The following is a 23,139-nucleotide window of genomic DNA, read 5'->3' as shown; positions in this document are numbered from 1 at the left end:
GAATGCGCATCCTCCAGGCTGGCAGTGGCGTCCGCCGGCCCGGAGGATGCGGATTCACCGCCATCCTAATTGGCCCCAAAGTGTAAAATTCAAACTAATCCACCATATGTACCTACCACACACTAAAGAGGACACTATGCACGTCTTATGGAATGGTGAAAAACCGCAGTGTAAATACCACCCATTAAGTATTCTACACTAGGGAACTCATGGTACGATTTAAATAATGTGTACAGAATAATCAAGGATGGGTACAAAGCCCAACATGTCTTTCAAACACAGATAAAAATATGGGTACACCCAAAGCACAACTTTAACAGAGGCCAAAGTATGGGTCCAATGCCCATCACACAAGTTTAAAAGAGCCCAAAGTATGGGTACACTGCACAAAACACAACTTAACAGAGGCGAAAATATGGGACCACTGCCCATCGCGCATAACCAATTAAAAGTGGGTACAAAGCCCAATGCGCATAACAACAGAATATAGGTGCACAGCCCAGGGCACAACTTAAAAGAGCCAAAAGTATGGATCCACTGCTCAACAAAGAGGCCAAAACATGGGTCGACTGCCCACCGCGCATATTCCAATAAAAGTGGGTACAGAGCCCAATGCGCATAACAACAAAATATGGGTCCAGAACCCATTGTACATCACAAATAAAATGAGTAAACAAAATAAAAGTAAGGAGAAAACAACAACTCACACTACTAGATAAAAATGTGGTAAAAGTAGATGGTAATACTGATGCTAGGCACAAAACAAAAACCATGTAGGGTGAGACAGTGACAAGGGTGTGCGCACCACCCACACTGAAGACTAGACCAAATGTATGGAGGCCAGCTCCTTTACACAACTACCCTACAGGAAAAGTATAAACCTAATGCACTAGCAATTTCAACTAGAACAAGTGAAGCTCTCACTAAATGTATACCACATATCAAAAACACTCAATTAAAGTGTGAGTGAAAAATAGTATGAAACAGAGCACATGACGATGACTTAAATAAATTTAACAATCGCAACACAATACAGTCTTACTTAAATTGTTGCATAAATCATTATAGACATATAATGTAGTTATTCTTAAACAGCTAAAGTGACAATGTATGTGAGCAAACACCGGTGAGCGAACTCTCTCACCCGAGATCTTAAAAAAAACAATAAAGATTGCCATACCAATGAAAAAGTCCCACATCAAGAATTATGGAAGCTCAGTAAGTAAATCTTCTCCGCAGGTACCTCCAGTAGCTCCCGCAATGTGCAATGTGAAGAGAACCTCAAAATTTACCAGTGTGGCAGTCTGTCTTTTGAGTTGCGTAGAATATACTTTTCCGTTTTATCAATATACCATAAAACAAAATGTTCACAAATACCATAAATATGTATAAATAATATATCCTGGAAGAAGCTCCGATCCGACATGTTGATCCAATGACTTGCCGTGGTGTTGTTATGGTGATGTTACCTAAGATGGCCGCCAACGTCGTATTTGCGTCCTTTCAGCAGAAAGTTGGGCTTACAGGAGCAACCTGAACAACGCGATGCAAGCGCTGTTTTCATCAGGGGATCGAGCACAAACTGTCAGTGACGTAAGACACCATCAGCTCGAGAACACTCCAAGGAACGGTTCGCTCTAACCCACTTTTGAAGGTAACGACATTTCAAGTTGGTTTAACCATTGAAATAAAGATAATAATAATTTTTAAAAAACACACCCACGACACAACCCTGAAGTCCTCTGAAATTCTGGTATCAACTTGCTTCCATGAATTTAGACCTACTGGCAAGACAAAGTATATCTCACATCTAAGACACCTGAGTGTCTGCGATCTGAGTTCTGCGACTTCCACTCAGGACTGTAATGCTGCCCAAACAATCATCGAAACGTTGCAGTCACGCTGTCAGACACCGCAAATCCCCTTTGAAACATAAATAAACAATATCTTCTTATGGTTGTAAGAAGGCGGGAAAAACACAAGACTTCTCCAGACAAACGGTGGAGACGAGGAAGGGCTTCCTGGCACTAAGAGAAAGACTACGCAGAGACAACATCACCTTCAGCTTTGCCGGGCCAGCAAGAATGAGAATCACGGACAAATGGCAAACACTGGTGTTCGATGACCCAGGCGACCTGAGAAAATACCTGCAAGGGCCTCCACCGGAGGATATGGAAGCTCAAGCCCCCGGCGCGTCAAAAAGAAGAGCATCCAAGGAAAGCCCAGGGAGCAAACGGGCAGATGGGGCAGAAGATAACTGACACCAACTACTACTAGGAACAAGGAAAACAAACATGGGGGGCAATGAACAACAACAGGCTTAACACCCCACCAGTGCCATCAGCCCATGATCAACAGCGAGCCTACGAGGTGGCACTGGGAGACCTGGGGGTACCTTTGACATCCTACCTCGTGACTTCTAACTACCTCAAGACACAGCAACCTACCTCACACATGGAACTTGTAACTTGTGACACAACTTCCTACCTCACGCCAGCAGTCTTACCCTGACGATCCCTGACCAGAAGGAAAGACGGCGCAACAGGAACCTTGCATATCCTTTTATTGCCTGAACATGGCAACCATAGACACAAATTAATGGGGCTCCTTATTATTCCGAGGCATCGCTTTGATTTATATATCTCAGGGTTCCGATTTAGCTCACCTCACCAAAGCCTCGGGGGCAGGGGAGGGAGGGAACATTGCTGACGCACGCTCAGTTTTCAAGCTCGGGGGCGGGGGAGGGAGGGGAGAGGGGCATGGGGGGCAGGGTGGGTTCTATTGTACAGTTTCTTTGGTTTTCTTTCTTTCCGTCTATCTTCCTTTCCATTCTCTTCTCCTTAGTTTTCTCAGACAGAAACAAACTTTTACCAAGGCATCAAGGGCAGCGCAGCGCGCAAACATTAGGGGGTAACAACGGAAGGCGTTCCGGGCCCTTGGGCAAGAGAGCTAGCTGCACACAAGACATTCTCAACAAAGGGCGACTCCAAACCTATCACATGACACAAACAAAACGGTCACAACTACTCACTAATCTCAAAGTAGTATCACTCAACGTCAAAGGGCTCAACCAACCGGTCAAAAGAAGGAAAACAATAGAATATCTGATAAAACTAAAGAGTGATGTGTGCGTGCTCCAAGAAACTAAACTAACAGCAGAGGACGCACAGAGGCTGAGGGCGAACTGGATAGGCCTCACCCTCTGCTCACCAGCAGTGCACAAAAAGAAAGGTGTTATCACACTGATAAACAAGAAAGCCAGGTTGACACTTCACAAAAGTTATGCTGATGAGGAAGGTAGAATACTAATCACCAGCCTCAAACGAGGGGAGGAGACAATATACATCGCTAACATTTACGGACCTAACACAGCGGACACTACCTTCTGGAAGGAAGTGGAAGACAGGGTGAGTAAGCTTCCCCATAACGATCTACTGATAGCAGCTGGAGATCTCAACCAAGTCTTAGTCCAGACCATAGACAGACACCCACAGAGGCCCAGTCATCGCTCCCAGGGGCAAAATACACTTAAAAACCTATGCACCAAACTCCAACTTAGGGACCCTTGGAGACTCCAGACGCTAGGGATTACACCTTCTACTCTCACCCACACAATTCATATAGCAGAATCAACTATATCCTCATATCAGCCACACACACACACCTGATAGAACACACAGAGATCGCCCCAAGAACCATGTCAGACCACTCTCACATCAGCCTAACACTTAATGGTAGACACAACGAACACACGAGCTGCAGCTGGAAATTCAACAGCGACATACTTAAAAACCCGACTAACGTGGCAGAGATAGAGGAGGCCATAAAAGAATACCTAGAATTCAACAACAACCCCGACACAGACAAGGGCACACACTAGGACGCCATGAAGGCCACAGTCAGAGGTAAAATACTCAGCATCAAAGCTAGAATGAACAAAGACAGAAATAAAAAAGTTCTAGAGCTCGAAGCGAAGATTAAGGAACTAGAACTGCGCCATAGCATCGACCTAGCAGACAAGAACACCCTCACAGACCTAACTAAGAAGAAATACGAGCTCAACAAAATTTTAAGCGAAAGGGCAGGCATGTGGATAAATAAGTATAAGTCAATAAACCTTTGCGCAGCAAACAAGGCGGGGAAAGCACTTGCTTCATACCTAAAGAGCAAACAGAGGCAACACACCATCGCAGCAATAACAGACACAAATAAGACCTCCCAAACATCGAACAAGGGAATCCTCAACGTTTTCAAAAACGTCTATGAGGGCCTATACAGGGAGGACAAAGACCTTAAAACCGATGGAGGGGCTAGCCTCCTAGATAAACTAAATCTACCTAAACTAACGGAAGCACAAGAACTACTCTAGAGCAAGACATAACCGGGGCAGAAATAGAAAAAGCAGTAGCAGATCTTAAAGACAACAAAGCACCGGGGCCAGACGGGTACACAATGAGAGAGGTCTTCTCACACTGTATTAAACAAGGGAAAATGACAAACTCAATGGCGGAAGCCAATGTAATAGTCATCCCAAAAGAAGGCAAAGACCCGCAACACCCGCAAAACTACCGACCCATCTCCCTAATTAACGTAGAATGCAAGATATATGCAAAGATCCTGGCTACAAGACTGAACGCGCGTCTCCCAGACCTAATACACAACTCACAGGTGGGGTTTCTCAAAAATAGGATGTCCCAAGACAACACGAGACTCCTATGCCACCTAATTAACCATACCTCTAACAACACTAAACCAGCAGTCATGATCGCACTTGACTCAGAAAAAGCGTTTGACAGAGTATCATGGCCCTTTCTGGACCAGTGCATGCAAAAATTTGGGCTAGGGGAAAACTACAGAAGAATGGTGATGGCACTCTATAACGAACCGAAGGCCCAAGTGATAGTTAATGGAGGCACCTCCGACCCCTTTAATCTGGGAAGAGGCACCAGACAGGCTGCCCACTCTCCCCTGCACTCTTCCTACTTTCTCTGGAACCACTGCTGACCATGATAAGGAGTAACACTGAGATAAAGGGAATCCCCCTCATGGGCTACACGGTTAAACTAGCTGCCTATGCAGACGACATACTCATCACCACAGAGGAACCAGAGACCTTGATAGCAGCCCTAATGTCAACCATTGAGGAATACACACAGGTATCGGGCTACAAACTAAACAAGGACAAATCTCAACGCAAACCAATGAATGTGCACACAACGAGGATGGAAGTAGGTAGCTCAGGCCTGACCTGGCAGAAAAGTTTCCTGAAATATCTTGGCATCTACTTTGGCAGAGACCTCAAATCAACTCTCGACCACAATGAGAAAAAAGTACTAGACAAACTAAAAGAGAAACTAGAGTCATGGTCACCAAAGTATATCAGCTGGTGGGGCAGGGTCGAGACAATAAAAATGATGCTAACTCCCATGGTTAACTATTTACTTAGTATGGTCCCACTCATAATCACAGATGACTTCCATAAGAAGCTGGAGATTATGACAAACAAATTCCTATGGAGAGGCAAGAAACCCCGGATAAGCCTACAGAAATTAAAGCTAAGCAAACCCCTAGGGGGACTCAACATCACCAACTTCAAAACATTCCAGACAGCATGCCTAGCCAAACAAGGAATTTACTGGCTCTTACCACAGCAGGTGCACACACCGGTGTGGCTGATGATAGAAAGAGCACACATAAAGGGGCTTGATCCCCTAGCCCTATTCACAGTCAATAAACACCCAGAGGCCAACAACCCCATACTCAAAAACACCAAGAACGCTCTCCTCAAAGTCGATAAGAAAATGGAGAAGAGCATTAGGAACACTAAATGGGAATCTATCTGGCACAACACTAAAATAAAATATAAGGACAAGACACTTAGCATGGATGCGTGGATCGAGAGGGGAGTATCCACCATTAACCAACTAGAGAGACTCAATACCCCACTCACATTCGACTGCCTAAAACCCACATACAACATGCCGGATATAGAGTTCTACAGCTTCCTAAAAATAAGGGCAGCCATCACAAGAGCAAACCTAAGCAAAGACCCCCCCTCAATCCTCCAATACATGGCGAATTTAAACAAAATTGGCCACCAGACATCGCATCTATACAAACTGTTGAGCCCAAAGACAACAAGACTAAATACCAAAACGACAGAGAGCTGGGAAGCCCACCAAGGTAGACAACTCAGTGAGAAGGAAAAAATTAGCCTCTGGGCATAAGCAGCCAAAAACAAAGTCACCCCGATCCTAGCACAGACTAAATACTGGCTCCTCCACAGAGCCTACTGGACGGCAGACCGCCTGGCGACCGTCGAGATCCGGGATAGTGATCTCTGCTGGAACTGCCATAAAGAAAACGGAGATTTAGCGCACCTTATCTTAGTTTGCCCTAAGGTCAAAAAGTTCTGGCAGAAGGTACGGGAGCTCATACACAGCGTAACTGGGTACTCGCCACAACCAGACTTCCCGGGGATAGTAACCGCTTTTATGGCCCCAGAAATTAAATCTAAACACGATAGCCAACTGATCGACCTCCTACTCACAGCGGCGGTTAAGACTATCCTTACCAACTGTAAAGACACAAGTAGGGCGTCCTTCAAAAGCTGGTTCAACTGGGTCACCTTCCTCAGAGGGGCAGACAACATAACACAAAAACAATCACCAAAATGCAGCGCTAAGGGCGAGATGTGGCACTCCCTGGATAAGTTCCTAGGCTCGTACAAACTGCCTTAAGCAGCCCACATGACTCAATACCCCACCACCAACCACCGCCCAACAAAGATTCGTGAACGCCCCCTGCCAAATAAAAAACGAACAGTCACCACTGTCTTACTGTCCTCTTTTTTCGTTCCCTCTTTGCTTTCCCACTTTCGCTTTCCTCTTACGAAGGCGATATAGAGACCCTTCAACGTCGCAAACGCCACGAATCGTAAATAACTAACCAACATGTAATTATCGAACCATACAGAATGTACGCAATATTAACCCAAACGGCGAGATATAACCTGACTAGTCTTGTCTACCAAACCTGTTAACGCCTAACAATATAGAATGTACGCCAATTGTAACCACAATGGTGTTATAACAGGACCAGTATTGCCTTCTTTCTTTCTGTAATGTCTATGCTAAAAAACTTTTTCTAATAAAATCAGTTGGAAAAAAAAAAAAAGACGGGAAATGAAGTACACGGTCAGCCCCACTAGATGGCACTTAATCCTCACACTGTTAGACAATCCATTTCATAGTTTACAATGCAGATAAACGATCTCCTCTAATGTCCAATGAAAGGCAGTAACTATGCGTTCCTCACACTGTCAAACGATCTACATTATTGACCAAATGCAGATGAACGATTTCTAGTAATGTTTTCGGAAAGCAGGAAGCTTCAATGATAAAAGATTGCCACTAGCTCCTCACGCAGTCAGACACTGTAAATCACTGTTTAGACACTGTAAATCACATATAGAGAAACTATCTCTTCTTATGCTCATTGGAAGGCAGGAAGCTCTTCAGTGTGAATATGACAGGTTACCTTTTAGCAACACAACTTTTGAAAACACACTGCTACATCCTTAACCTCTTCCATTTCTTTTAAGTTAATGAACATAAGGAGTGTGAAGCGCCCGGGCAGGCTGTCCCGATGGTAGTGGACGCTGGTGGGGCCAGGCGGGCGTTCTTCTCCTTGTTTTTAAGTTTCTTTTCTTTAAGTAGTTTCCAGTATATTTAGGCCCACATGCATCAATGTTAGTAATTGCGATTTCTTATTTGCGATTTTTAAGGAATCGCAAATAAGGAATCGCAATTGTCTATTCATGATTATTTTCGCATTTTTTTGCGATTTGCAAAAAATCGCATTTTTTTGGGATTCGCACACAAATTCTTAATTGCGAATTCGCATATTGAGAATTCGCATATTGAGAATTCGCAATATTGCGAAAAACGACACATGATGAATTCCACCACTCTGATTGCCAGGAAGCCAGTAAGGCAATCACTGGCACCTGGGAACTGGTTTGACTGAAGCTCTGGCAGTTGGTCTCTGAGGCTGCTGTGAAAGGTTGCTGCTGCAGTCTGTGTGCTTCACTGTAAAGGAGACATTGAGATGGAAAACCAAGAAGAGGAGGGGCCCTCAAGAAAAAGGAAAATAAAGTTTTCAGAGAAGGAACTTGAAATCCTTATTGAAGAGGTGACTGACAGGCATGATCAACTTTTTGGCAAGTTGTCACATAAGGTGCCTGATGCTGTTAAAAGAAATGTGTGGCTTAACATACAATCCAAGGTGAATGCGGTTGGTGTTGCCCACCGTGAAATCAGCAACTTACAGAAAAGGTGGTACGACTTGCGTAGTCGCGCAAAGGAGAAGATTGCGTCAAGAGTGAAATCTGCAAATAAAACAGGAGGTGGTCCCCCCAAAGACATACCCACAACCCCTTTGGAAGACCTTGTGGAAGGGACACTTTTGACTGAGGCAGTTGTGGGTGTCATGAACATAGACACGTCTGATCTCATTACCCCTTCTGAAGGTAAGTCTTAATATAAGTTGTAAGACAAGTAAACTGATTGAAATACTTCTGGCCTTTGCCAAAGTGAACATTGGGAAAGCATGTTTTTCAAAACACCATTTACTAATTACATTACATTATCTGAAGTTGCCAGCTCCAGAGTAGCAAACTAATCATGCTTTAAGCAATGCATCTTGGGAACTGTAGTTTCTATCATTAAGTAGTAGGGTAAAAGTCATATTTGTAACTTTGACTGAGACCCAGAGTACATTTAATGTAAATGAAACAATGTCTGGCAAACAATTACTCATAAAGTAACTTTATTTTTAATGTAAAATTTACAAAGCAATATCTAAAGTAAAGATATGTTTGCACTTTTTCAAACAGAATTGCTTCAAGAATTAATTGAACAAGATTTGCGGGATTTCAGTACCCTAGAAATCCATGTAAATGAAGAGGCTAATAATCCAAGTACTTCCACTGCTAATCTGCCAGTGAATGAAAGGCAAAGAGTACGCCAGTTACTACGAACTGATTCAGAGGAGGGTAACAGTCAAACTAATCCAGTGACAAGACCTGAACCAACCCCAACAGTCACCAATGCAAGGCCTAGTAGGCGAAGGAGGCAAAGTCAATTTTATAGACGGCGTTCTAGAACATCAAACTTGGCCACATTTGAGGAGGGATCCAGCACTGGCAGTGTTGTTGAGGACAAAATATTGAAGATACAGTGTCTGCAAGGCAAAGATGTTAGAATTATTAAAGGCAAAATAGCACATATGTCTAAACAACTTGGTGGCATTCACAGCACTATGAATAGGATGGTTGAGGCTTTGAAACATGGCCATGAGGCAACTGCTGGGAAACTTGACAGGATTGCTAACTCATTGGAATCAATGTGCACTGTAATGAAAATGCAACATAAGGAAAGTGTGAATAGGCACCTGAGGCTAATGACCAGCTTACATGGTCAGAACAGACAGTTGTCACGTATTTCTACTTGTGCAGCAAAAATCTGCAAACAAAATGTTGTCATGAGGGAAAAATTGAATGATGTTTTTGTTGAAATTTCAAGGGGAATGCTGAGAGGGAATGAATTAGGACATGCTTCAAACAGTAGTGACCCACCAGGGATTACTTTTTCAAATGTTGACAATGTTGTGGGTGGTCAAAGTGTAGACCCACCTGATGGTGCCATTGCTGGGACTAGACGTAGTAATAGAAATCTGAAAGAAGGTTGCCTAATGGTTTTGGAGAAAGATAAACATGCTGCGAAGGCTTTAGGTGTGCGCGGGCGTAAAAAGTAACATGATATCAATGTATTTCCCATGCATGACTATTTGAATAATGTTGCATGTACCAAAAATTTAATTTTGGCAAGATTTTCTTCCATTAAACATGTCATTTATTAATTTTGATAATTGCTGGAAAAGCTTTTTTGAAAGCACATCATCTTATGTTGGTTGAAAGAAAAAAAAATTATTAAGGCAAAAACACAAATAAAGCCTTGTACCTTTCTCAGAAATAATTCTGTGTAATCTCAGCTCTTCTTCTCCTTCCTTCTGCTGCTTCTGGTCCATGTTGTCTGGCTGGGGGTTGCTGTGGTTCATTGTCATTTGGCGGTAAGACATCTTCTTCTTCCAAATGTATGCCTCTCTCTGTTGCCATGTTGTGTAGCATTGCGAATGCAGCAACTATTTTACAGCAAATTTTGGGATTATACTGCAAAGTTCCACCAGTCTTATGCAGTATCCGGAACCTTGATTTAAGAACACCAAAGGTTCTCTCAATGACATTACGAGTTGATTTGTGAGCTTGATTGTAATGTTGCTCCTTTCTACTTGCTGGGTTGAGGTATGGAGTTAAAATGTAAGACCTAACACCATAGGCACTGTCACCTTTCAAAAAACATAGATATATAAATGACATTACTAAAACAGTGAAAGTGTATGAAGTATAATAATTGAATAAAAATTAAATTTCCATATTTACCTAGCAAATAACCATCTCCAAACTGTCCAGCAAGAAGTCTTGCATGTATTGCGCTGTACTTAAAGATGTATGAATCATGGGCACTGCCAGGGTAACTAGCCACTATGTCAGTAATAATGGTCTTTGAGTTACATATCACTTGAATATTAAGTGAGTGGAAACATTTCCTGTTACGGAATATATACTCATTTTCTGAGGGCGGACAAATAGGTACATGTGTCCCATCCACACAGCCTATTACATGTGGGAATTGTGCCATACTATAAAAATCTACTTTAGTTTTCAGCAAATCCTGTTGAGAAGTTGGAAACTTTATGTAATTCCTTATTCTATGCAACATAGCATCCAAAAAAGCATTAAAAATCTTGAAAGGGAGCTCTGGGAGACACCGCCAGCAATAGCTACAACTCCCTGAAAAGAACCAGAAGCTAGAAGGTGTAGAGAACACAGGACTTGACCTGCGAGTCTCCCTTTGCAAAATAGGATCTAAATCATTAATTAAATCTAAAATTAAGTTACCAGTATGCCGGTACCTATCATAAATCTCATCATCAGTTTGCCCAAGCAAGGTTATGCGTACTCTAAAAATTCTCTCTTGTATCTGCCTTCTCCTCCATCCTGCGGCTACTCTCAATCTGTGGCGGCGAGCCAAGAAGAAAAGTGCTGCCATTGTGCAATGCTCCTGGAAGTTCTGTGATGCCCATCAAAAGAGGGAACTTGAAAGACCCCTGCCTTATATACTGTAGCTGCCAATCAGCAAGGCACTTGTAACATGTGTTCTGCCCTAAAGAGCAGTGGAGGTGGATGAGAGATTGAAAACATATATGACTCTGATTTTCACACCCAACTGCATTTAAACTGTTAACATCATATTTTTACAAATATAAATGTTTTTTTTAAAAAAGCAGCATAAATGTATAATTACATATGTACAAGTTTAACCAACCTACATTTCAAAATTCACCATTATGTTGTGTATGGAAGGGAGAATTTGTTCAGGACATCCCTCCTGTTACATCTTACATTTAAAAAACCATTGTGTGCATGTGTGAAGTCAGAAAACAACAGCCTATGTCATATTTTTACATGTCAGGTCGGTTTAATTGACTCAAATTGAAATCTGGCATTTTGAAAGGCTTCTACCACTTCCCTAAAGGCCCACAACAGCTGTTTCCCTGAAGAACACAAGTTTCCCAATGGCTGCGAAAACTTACCACCACCTCTGACTTCTTCTTATTTTTGGAAATGCAATTTGCGAATTTCTTTGTAATCGCAAATTGCCAATTTTGATGCATTGGAAGATTTCACAAACAAATGCGATTCGCATAAACTGCGAGACATTTAAGTAATCGCAAATGTAATTACGATTTCTAAAAATGCGAAAAACCACAAAAAAAATCATGCATCTCAAAAAGCTAGATTGCATTCGCAAACGGGTGAATTGTGCGATTAACACCGATTGCGAATGCAATCTACTTTGATGCATGTGGGCCATAGTCTCTTAATAGATTACATTTTTTTACCTCAGGTAGACAGCAAGCAGGGTTTCTTCACCAAAATGTCGCCAATGTTGTGAAGTATGAACCTGGAGTGGTGTGGAGTGCAAAGAAACAATGGATTTAGGCCCAGATCTCTGTACTGGGGTGAATGTATGACAATGTTCTGCATTCTGTCCATCACCTGTTGTTTTTCCCTTTGTCGCCCCGAGTGGGATGGGTATGCTCAGACGTTAGTCCCATGCTCTACACACCACTGGAGTCAAGGTATCCAGGCTGATGACTGCTGATAGCCAGAAACCGGTCCTTGGATGCTTGATTCCAGTCCAGGAAAGACATGGCTTGGCAGTTCGGGCTGGACTGTTCCCATGAGGCACAGGGTCAAGGCTGATTTGCATATGGCCATGTCTGACCTGGAGTGGTGTGGAGTGCAAAAAGATGATGGATTTAGGCCCAGATCTCTGTACTGGGGTGAATGTATGACAATGTTCTGCATTCTGTCCATCACCTGTTGTTATTGCATTTGTCGCCCCGAGTGGGATGGGTATGCTCAGACGTGAGTCCCATGCTCTCCACACCACTGGAGTCAAGGTAACCAGGCTGATGACGGCTGATAGCCAGAAACCGGTCCTTGGATGCTTGATTCCAGTCCAGGAAAGACATGGCTTGGCAGTTCAGGCTGGACTGTTCCCATGAGGCACAGGGTCAAGGCTGATTTACATACGGCCATGTCTGACCTGGAGTGGTGTGGAGTGCAAACAAACGATGGATTTAGGCCAAGATCTCTCTACTGGGGTGAATGTATGACAATGTTCTGCATTCTGTCCATCACCTGTTGTTTTTGCCATTGTCGCCCCGAGTGGGATGGGTATGCTCAGACGTGAGTCCCATGCTCTCCACACCACTGGAGTCAAGGTATCCAGGCTGATGACGGCTGATAGCCAGAAACCGGTCCTTGGATGCTTGATTCCAGTCCAGGAAAACCATGGCTTGGCAGTTCGTGCTGGACTGTTCCCATGAGGCACAGGGTCAAGGCTGATTTGCATATGGCCATGTCTGACCTGGAGTGGTGTGGAGTGCAAACAAGCAATGGATTTAGGCCCAGATCTCTATACTGGGGTGAATGTATGACAATGTTCTGCATTCTGTCCATCACCTGTTGTTTTTGCCTTTGTCGCCCCGAGTGGGATGGGTATGCTCAGACGTGAGTCACATGCTCTCCACACCACTGGAGTCAAGGTATCCAGGCTGATGACGGCTGATAGCCAGAGACCGGTCCTCGGATGCTTGATTCCAGTCCAGGAAAGACATGGCTTGGCAGTTCGGGCTGGACTGTTCCCATGAGGCACAGGGTCAAGGCTGATTTTCATATGGCCATGTCTGACCTGGAGTGGTGTGGAGTGCAAAAAAACGATGGATTTAGGCCCAGATCTCTGTACTGGGGTGAAACTATGACAATGTTCTGCATTCTGTCCATCACCTGTTGTTTTTGCCGTAGGAATTGTAGTCACAAGGTTAGTCCAAGTAGAGGTTTATTTGTTAAGTTCCAAGATAGTAGTTACAAGTAAGTGATTAATTCAGAGCCCCACCAGGAGCCGCATCTTTGCTGCTCAGCCCACTCTCACCAACTGTCATTCTTCCAGTCCATCAGGCACACCAACATTCCACATAGTCATCAAGCATTCCAAGGTTCCATACATACACACAGGCATACTGGCTGAGCAGCAGAAATGTAAGTACTACAGTTTTCCTATAGAAATAAAACATCCATAGCACCAAATACACTGGCAGCATTTCTGTGTTGTCTAAAATGTCCATAACTTAGTTTTATAGCAGCAGAAGTGCTCGTTTTAAACCTTTGCGTGCGTCGGACGGCTCCGGCCATCCAACGTCATGGTGGGCGTGTGCGTCGGACGGCCAGGGGTTGTCCGAAACGCGCACGCATGGAAATCGCCCGCACCGCCGGGGGAAGTCCACCGCGTCCAATGGGTTAAAAAAATAATAATATAGATTATTTTACTCACTATATGACTGTGGTTTTAAACTCAATAGGCCGGTATTTTTCTTTGGGCAAGGCAACCATCACCGATAGCCTGACATACCTCCCTAAGGCGTGCTGCCAAAGTGGCTCTCTGGGGGCTAGACTGCTCCTCAAACCTGTGTGTGCCTGTTGCGCCAGCTGTTATCGCTGTGCTCTTAGCCAGAGAGCTCACCTGGTCTGTTTGAGGGCTAATCTCGAGTCAGGCCTCTGGAACTTTACGTGCTGGCACATAGTTTTGATGATTAGACTACTCAGGACTGGTAGGCCGGGCACCAGATCCATTGGAATATTACATCTGCAAGGTTATATGCTTTGTCGGAACTGGATGAGTTTTTTAAGGGGTTGGCTGTCTCCTTCTGAGGGCTCAGTGAGCAGCAATCACAGCTTTCAGGACTCCAAGGGGTTGTCATGCCTGGGCAGCACATGCTCTGCATTGCGAGGCATGCTGTATTCGAGTATGGACTTGAAGCTCCGCCTACTCTGCGCCCATATTTTTCATTGGCTTGTGTCATTGTCCTTCGCAAATGCTGGCTTATGATTCGTTAATAGACTTGTTAGTCCCTGCTTAGTACTGCCTTGTCTTCATTTGACAGCCTCCCATGAGGACTGGCCCTTTTTACTTCTGTTGATAAATGGTATGTCTTATTTAGTCTGTAAGCACTAATTTCTTTAATGAGTTTCTCCTACTGCAGGCACGACATGCTTTCCTGCAACATTCAGGGTGCCATGCGCGCTTTTGCTTCCCAAGCAGCCAGGGACAATGGCGGCTGCTTCTTTGAAATAAAATAGTTCTCACATTTACAAGAGTTTGAGCTAGTGGCATTATAAATGACAATGCCTTTTTTATGTGTTAATTATCAAAACAGAGAAATAAAAGGCATTATCATTAACACTGCCAATAACTTAAACTCTTGCTAATGCGAGACCTATATTGCATTGCAAATGCTTATTTTTACTTTGGTGATCAGTCTGCTTGAAAGCTTCAGTAACCCGTGGCCTCTAGGCCCCATTCCCCTCTTTTTTCTGGGATCTTCCTTGAGGTCTGCAGAATCCTCACTTTAAACTCTGACCTTGGCCACTCCTTCTTTGGTTTACGACTAGAGAGGCCTTCCTGGTGGCTATCAACTTGACCTACAGATTGGGAAGTTAAGGTCTTTGTTAATGTGTGCCTCTTACTTTTGCTTCTTCCCTGATCAGGTAGTTTTACTGCTTGGCTCCGGGTTAGCCACTGAGGCTCCTTTCCAATGTAATATTACCCATTCAATGCTTTTCCCTGATTACCATATACTGAGCTGAGTGCTGCTAGGAGTGAAGGCTGCCTGTGTCTCCAGAACCACGGATTCTTGAGGCAGGAGCAGGAGGATTAAGCATTGCTTAATTTGAGCCGGTGCTTTCCGGTGCTGAGCATGTAATTTAGAGATGAACAGTTGTTTAGAAAAACAATATAAATTATAAAATTGCTTATACCTGCCTCCCCAGCCATTCCTTTTAACTTTGGGGACCTGGCATAATCTGAACCGTCGCATTTACATGCAAAAGAGATGGTTAGTAGTGGTTTTGGCAGCAATGACAAGGGCGATGGGTGGTGCAAGCTGCAGTGGCCTCCTGGTCAGAGAACTGGCACTTAATATTTTACAAATTAAGTACTGGGATTACGGTGCTGGATATGATGGCACCTGACCTACTTGTTGGCTGGATCAGCAGGATGCTCTGTGCTATTCTAACCTGGAACAATGAATTACACAGCAAACAACTTAGCAGGCCCAGGGCCCGGTTCATACTTCTGCCTGGGGCAATACAGCAGTCTGGTCATCTCACATCCACTCTAGGTGCTGCAGCTCCTAGTAGCACATGGGGAGCTATGTAGCATGACCTTAGCATGAAAGTGAGGCATTTTTACCCAAACCCGCAATGCGTTGTACTTCGCAGGGCTGCCTGTGATCTAATGTGCTGTCTTGTTTTCAAAGCACTGCAGCCGCCCCTTCTGTCAGTAGAGACTCAAGAGCTTGTAAGCAGGTAAGGAGGGAGGAGAGGTCCCTTACATAATAAATAAGGCTTCCAGTTTTCCAATTTTACGGATTTTTACAGAAAACTACAGCCAGAAAACAATATGTTCCCTGTCTGTATTTATATTTAAAAGCAGAAAAATACTAAAACTGGTGCCTCTGGGAGACTCCAGGCCATATTTCATGAATTCCAGGTAAAAGCTAAGCAGATAGACAGCATGGAGAGTTAAAAAACAGAATGACATGTCCTTAAATACAGGCATATATTAACATATATTAATAATATAACACTAACATGTACCTGTGAGTGTAGTCTTTTGTTATAGATGGCTGTTTAATTAGCTAAAACATGAAAGCATCCATGTATGTGTGCATGTACAACAGATCCATTTATTCTCAATTCACAAAATAAATACGGATAAATACAAATAAGAAGTTGAAAAAATAATTATGGATAAATACAAATAAGAAGTCCAAAAATAAAATATGGAAAATACAGACAGAAATGTTAAAAAAATACTTACCATTAAACCGGGAGCCCTAATAATAATATATGACAGTGCCAACTTGCAAGGTACAAGAACAGGCCATAGAAAATGTATCAGTACATCTCCTCTGCCTCTCCACAGGGTGCAAGAGATAAAGGCTGATGTCTAAAAGTGGGAAGGATCAATAGTTGGCTTCAACATCTGCAAAAACAAAATGCAAAATTTCTTGCTGCATATTCTAGTAACTCTCTTTTCATTTTATCTAGAGGAGAGAGCACATAAATTGAGCCGGCGATGGACGAACCAGTACCAGAAACCACTTCAGTTTACCTGTCCGGGTCAGGATACAATCAACACAATAATAAGGTATGATGTATGCATCCGTTAAATTTCATCATTAATGACATCGCTGTAATGTACTGCATAGGCACTCTGCATTGTTCCTCTTGCCTGTCATGTTCCACAAGACTTCTCTTCTTCCTTCTCTGAAGAAACACAGGCCTAGATTTTATTCATTTTCCACTTACTGCAGTGTTGTAACTAGTCTCGCAACATGGTGCATGGGTGAGTGTGCTCTATCTATCGTTTCGTTTCATAAAGCTTTATTCGGTACATGTCAAGCAATGTCCATAAAAGCACATAATAACAACATACAAATATTATCAAATAGCAAAATTACAGGGGTCATTATAACCTCTATACATAAGATAAAATAATTAAAACATCATGCTTTTCCTCGCGTGAATTGCCTTAAGAAGGTAGGTGGCAGTAAAAAAGCAAACATCGGGAGGATGCATGTTAAAAAGCAGCTTCATGTACGAACTCCATATTTGACAAAGATAGGTTTTAAAAAAGCTTTGCGAAAATTTCTACATATCAAAAGAAAGTGCGAAGTGCTTTGTGCTGAAGTATCGTCACACGTGCAGGGGCCGTCTGGATGTTTTTTGGGAAAGGGGAAGGCCACGAGATTATGTACAATCCCAAACCTCAGTCTACTTAAGACAAACCGGTGGGAAGCTCTGGTCACTTCGCTTAAATATGGGGTCCGTAGGTCGCACGCTACTCCACCATTCCAGCGTGTATACCCCAAGAGCATCATGGTTAATGCAGTTTTCTTGAAAGCGGGTGCGCTTTTCAAAAGAATCAAAGTGTAATTGCAAGGTTGCAGGCCAACTCTGGACACCGTTGTTTCAGGATTATTGTCCTTCATCAGCAGAGTGTAGGGCGGTTTTCAGGGGTTGCTGTGCAGGCTGCCAAAGTGTTCTCAGGTATGGTACCTCTCCAGGCGTGTAGGGCGTTACCTCAGCTCGTCAGCTGAAAGGCTCAAGGGAGAAAGCCCCATTTTGGCCTGCGTATACTTCCCTATGAGTAGTTTTAGATTTAAACATTCAATCAATCAATCAATCAAAACATTTATATAGCGCACTACTCACCCGGAGGGTCTCAAGGCGCTTGGGGGAGGGGGATCCGCTACTGCTCGAACAGCCAGGTCTTGAGCTGCTTCATGAAGGCGAGGTGGTCTTGAGTCAGGCGGAGGTGGGTCGGGAGGGAGTTCCAGGTCTTGGCGGCCAGGTAGGAGAAGGATCTTCCTCCTGTGGTGGCTCTTCGGATGCGGGGGACGGCGGCGAGGGCGTGGCTGGTCGATCGAAGCTGGCGAGTGGGAGTGTAGAAGTTGAGGCGGCTGTTGAGGTATCTTGGGCCTTGGTTGTGTAGGGCTTTGTGTGCGTGGGTGAGGAGACGGAAGGTGATTCTCTTGTTGACCGGGAGCCAGTGCAGGTCTCTCAGGTGATAGGAGATGTGGCTTTGTCAGGGGATGTCGAGGATGAGTCTTGCTGAGGCGTTCTGGATTTGCTGGAGTCTCTTCTGGAGCTTGGCGGTGGTTCCGGCGTAGAGGGCGTTGCCGTAGTCCAGTCGGCTGGTGACGAGGGCCTGGGTGACCGTCTTCCTGGTCTCGGTGGGAATCCACCGGAAGATCTTACGTAGCATGCGTAGGATGTTGAAGCAGGACGAGGAGACGGCGTTGACTTGTCTGGTCATGGAGAGGGAGGAGTCCAGGATGAAGCCCAGGTTGCGTGCGTGGTCTGTTGGTTTGGGTGCGCTGCCCAGGGCGGGGGGCCAACAGGAGTCGTCCCACGCGGAGGGCGAGGAGCCCAGGATGAGAACTTCCGTCTTGTCTGAGTTCAGATTCAGGCTGATGTTCATCATCCACTCGGCAACGTCTTTCATCCCTTCGTGTAGGTTGGCTCTGGCGGTGGCGGGGTCGTTGGTGAGGGAGAGGATCAGCTGGGTGTCGTCGGCGTAGGAGATGATGTTGAGGTTGCGTTGGCGTGCAATGGCCGCAAGGGGGCTCATGTAGACATTGAAGAGGGTGGGGCTGAGCGAGGAGCCTTGAGGAACGCCGCAGATGACTTCGGTGGCTTCTGATCTGAACGGGGGTAGGCGGACTCTCTGTGTCCTTCCAGCGAGGAAGGAGATGATCCATTCTAGTGCCTTCTCCTGGATTCCGACGTTGCTAAGGCGCTGCACTAGGGTGCGGTGGCAGACAGTGTCGGCACACAATCGGCGTGCCCGCTGCGCGTCAACGCTGCACGTGCGCACGGTCGCCATTTATGGCGAAGTGCGAGGGAGGGAGGAGCAGCTGGGAGGCGGGAGCGGGGAGGGCACAGAAAGAAAAGGGGGCGTGTCCGATCTCACGGCGGTGGGAAGCGGGGAGCGGGGCGGGAGGGCACAGGGGGCAACAATGGGGACAAACAGCACGGGGGGCCCACAGAAAGCGAGAAAAAGGGGCAAAAAAGCCTAAATTAGGCAACCAGGCAACAGAAATAACTCAGCAGACACAGACCGCAGGAGACCACGCCGAGCGAGACAGGGGGCGTGGTCAGCCGGCAGCAGGCAGGCTCAGCGAGGCAGGCGGGGAGCACACGCTACAGCTGGTGGCCGTGCGGCGCGGGGGTGTCCTAGGAATAGGTCACACTCACCTGCGCCGCACGGTCGCCATTTATGGCCAAGTGCGAGGGAGGGAGGAGCAGCTGGGAGGCGGGAGCGGGGAGGGCACAGAAAGAAAAGGGGGTGTGTCCGATCTCACGGCGGCGGGAAGCGGGGAGCGGGGCGGGAGGGCACAGGGGGCAACAATGGGGACAAACAGCACAGGGGGGCCCACAGAAAGCGAGAAAAAGGGGCAAAAAAGCCTAAATTAGGCAACCAGGCAACAGAAATAACTCAGCAGACACAGACCGCAGGAGACCACGCCGAGCGAGGCAGGGGGCGTGGTCAGCCGGCAGCAGGCAGGCTCAGCGAGGCAGGCGGGGAGCACACGCTACAGCTGGTGGCCGTGCGGCGCGGGGATGTCCTAGGAATAGGTCATTGGTCCAGTGTTCCACACCCTTTCCTAAAACCATACTGGGTGCTGGCCATAATACCATTGTCTTCAGCCCATTCTTCCAACCTGACCAATAACACCCTGCTCATAATTTTGACCGAGGAATATAATAGGGATATGGGGCGGTAGTTCTTCACGTCCCCCCTATCCCCTTTCTTATGGATCGGTATTATGATAAATTCCTCCCAGGTCGGTGGTGCTCCATAGCATACTGCAGCATTAAATACTTTAGCTAGCATGGGCCCCCACATCTCCGGGACGGTTTTATATACATCAATGGGCACCCCATCAGATCCCTGGGCCTTACCCCCTTTACTAACACTGATGCCTTGTATAACCTCGGTGATGGAGATATCCAGCGGTACAATGTGCCAAGATCCGCGGTTATCCCCTTATGGTTTATCAGAGTTGAAGATGGTGGAAAAGTGGGTTACCCAAGTTGCCATGTTGACATTCAATGTTAATTCTGGGACCATATCGTCTTTGAGGAAGGGGCAGTTAACTGTTGCCCAAAATAATGCACAGTTAGAAGTTTCTGCAGCCTGTGCCAGCTTTTCCCATGCCTCTTGCTGTAGCTCAATCTTCCAGCGTTTGAGCGCTACCTTGTAGTCATGCCTTAATTGGGTTACTGCGCTCTTGTCTCTAGGCCTGGCTGACAAGCCTGCTTTAACTCCTTTAATGACGCGGTACAAGCGTGATCAAACCACCCCTTGATAAAAACTGATTTTACCCTGACAGATTTTGTAAACTTACTATCAATGGTGTTATTAATTTTTATGAAATTCATAACAAAATCAGCGGCATCATGGTCACTCTCAAGGATAGCGGTGATTTCTCCAAGACAGCCTTTGACAATAGAGTTTAGTACCACATCAGCTTTTTCACCCTTCGATCTTATTCTTACACCATTAGGTCTATGGGGTTCAATATTCACAATGGAACAAACATTTGGTAAAGACCTATCTTTCCAGATGGTAGTCTCAATGGTGATACAATTATGGTCACTTAGCATGTTATCCACAACCTTGGGAGCCTTACACCGTGAGATAATGTTAGATGACACACAGATATAATCAATCACTGTGTTAGTGGGAATCGTATCACCTTGTTCATCCTTCGCATTGACCAGGATTTCCAGGTCATGTGAGGCCAATAATTTGTTCAGAGACTCCCCATAATGGTTATAAGGAAAGTGCAGGTCATCTTCCCCAAGATGATTTTTGACCCGACATACCCCCTGGGTAGAAAAAGTGCAAACGGGAGTATTAAAATCCCCTTCCCAAATAAAATCAAAAACAACGTTTGCCCCTGAATATAGATCATCTAGAGCGGCCTCCAAGTCATTTACCACCTGTGTGTATATGCATCAAAAATCGGTAAAACGAGTCCTTATTAGCAAAAAATAAGGAATCGCTAATAAGGAGTCGCACACCGCGATGCATCAACAGATTCGGTATTTAATACCAAATTGCAAAAAATCGTTAAATATCCGGTAAACACGTTTGCGAGACACCATTTCAAAGATGAGCAAATACCGAAGTAGCAAATACCGAATCGGTATTTGCGATTTCGGTAATAGCGAATCCGGAAAAAAGAAAACGTTGCATCGGCAGCAGGCTGATGACATCACAATCAGGAAGCAACACAGCCCATGCTTCATTCAGTGCCCTGAGGAGCTCAGAGGAGGAGGCAGAGCACAGGAGCTGAGGATTGTTACAGTGAGAACACAATCAAACTCAGAGCAGACTACCAGGATGGAGAAGGATGCACCCCAGAACAAGGAGGCACCCAGGAGGAGAAAACGAAAGTTTTCAGATAAGGAACTCGAACTGCTCATCGAGGGGGTGAGCAGCAAACACGACAAGCTTTTTGGGAGGCTGTCCCAAAAAGTTCCAGAGGCAGAGAAGCGCAAATTGTGGCTGCGCATTAAAGACAGAGTCAATGCTGTAGGAGTCACCCACCGCAGCATAGACGATTTAAAGAAGAGGTGGTATGACCTCAGGAAGAGGGCAAAGGAGAGGATTGCCGAAAGGGTGAGGGATGCAGCTGGCACAGGAGGGGGATTATCCAATGTGACTGCAAACACGGCCCAGGAGGAGAAGGTAAGATGCATGCCAGCGCAGTTATGCAGCGTGTTGTCCACCCATGCCCATCCCCCCAGGCCAATCATAGTGCATATGTAGCTGCGCCTAATGCATTTCCCCTCACCAGAGTAGTGCATCATGGGAGTTGTAGTCATATCATGAATGTGTGCATGTCTGAGCCCTGATGTAATAGAAATGAAACCAGCTGCACATGGCCATATGTCAGTGCATAATCTCCTTCATGTAGGTTAAATCATGCAACACTGATACATCATGGCAAAATAATAACTATGCACTGTTTCACATACAGATGCATCACCCCTCGACTCAGATGACAGCGGATGCCTCGTCATCTCAGAGACACCAGTGGTGACAGATGTTGAGACCCCGTAGGAACCTGAACCCACAACACCACCATCACCACCACCACCACGGCGGACATCACCACCACGGCGGACATCACCACTACCACCACCACCACCACCACCACCACGGCGGACATCACCACCACCACCACCGCGGCCAACTACACAGAGCCGCAGGGCAAATGTCCCCTCCCTGCAGGTGATGGAGTCAGAGCAGAGGCCAGCTGACACAATTGTCCCACGACAGACAGTCGTTGCTCCAACCACACAAGCAGCAGCAAGTGTCCGAGTCAGGCAGCGGGCCAGGCCCCTAGGTAGAGCTGTTGAGAGAGCAGATGATCCAGCACACAGATACGGAGTGGTAGAGACGCGGATGCTGGGTGTCCAGCGACTTCAGGGGAGACACATGGGTGCTATGAACATCAACATTGTGAAACTGACAAACAAAATAGGCACCATGACAGACGCAATGCGCAAGATGACCACAGCCATTGCTGAGGGCAACAGAGACACCTGCAGGAACTTACACGTGCTGTAATTGCAGGTCAACAGAGCGAGCGCCGTAGGCATCGCCAGAACATGGCCCTTACCATTTGAATTTTAAAGTATTTGTAGAGCGCTCTTATACCGAAACGGTTTCATGGCGCTAACCATTGCCACCAATAGAGCCATCACTAAGGTAGGGAGTGAGTAGATAATCACGCAAGGCGTAGGCGCTGTCACCTGCAGGGAGGGGAGCAAATGTTTAGTTGCATGGATACATTTACATATGTGAGGAT

At 45.5% G+C, this 23,139-nt stretch overlaps 1 protein-coding gene across 2 annotated transcripts in view; it reads left to right on the top strand.

Annotated features, from left to right (window-relative positions):
- The window catches only part of LOC144769395 (hemagglutinin/amebocyte aggregation factor-like), a 212,309-nt gene that overhangs the window by 35,718 nt on the left and 153,452 nt on the right, over nt 1-23,139 (top strand). For both annotated transcript variants that reach the window (XR_013598693.1, XM_078653454.1), the window contains exon 2: nt 16,799-16,898. Coding sequence is in view for 1 of the 2 variants with exons in the window: in XM_078653454.1 (XP_078509580.1) it covers nt 16,799-16,898 (100 nt within the window). In the remaining variant the exon portion in view is untranslated. The remainder of the gene's footprint in view (nt 1-16,798; nt 16,899-23,139) is intronic.

This window comes from Lissotriton helveticus, chromosome 1_1, assembly GCF_964261635.1.
Source record: "Lissotriton helveticus chromosome 1_1, aLisHel1.1, whole genome shotgun sequence".
In the NCBI taxonomy this organism is placed as follows: domain Eukaryota; kingdom Metazoa; phylum Chordata; class Amphibia; order Caudata; family Salamandridae; genus Lissotriton; species Lissotriton helveticus.
This window is presented reverse-complemented; position numbering and strand designations above follow the sequence as displayed.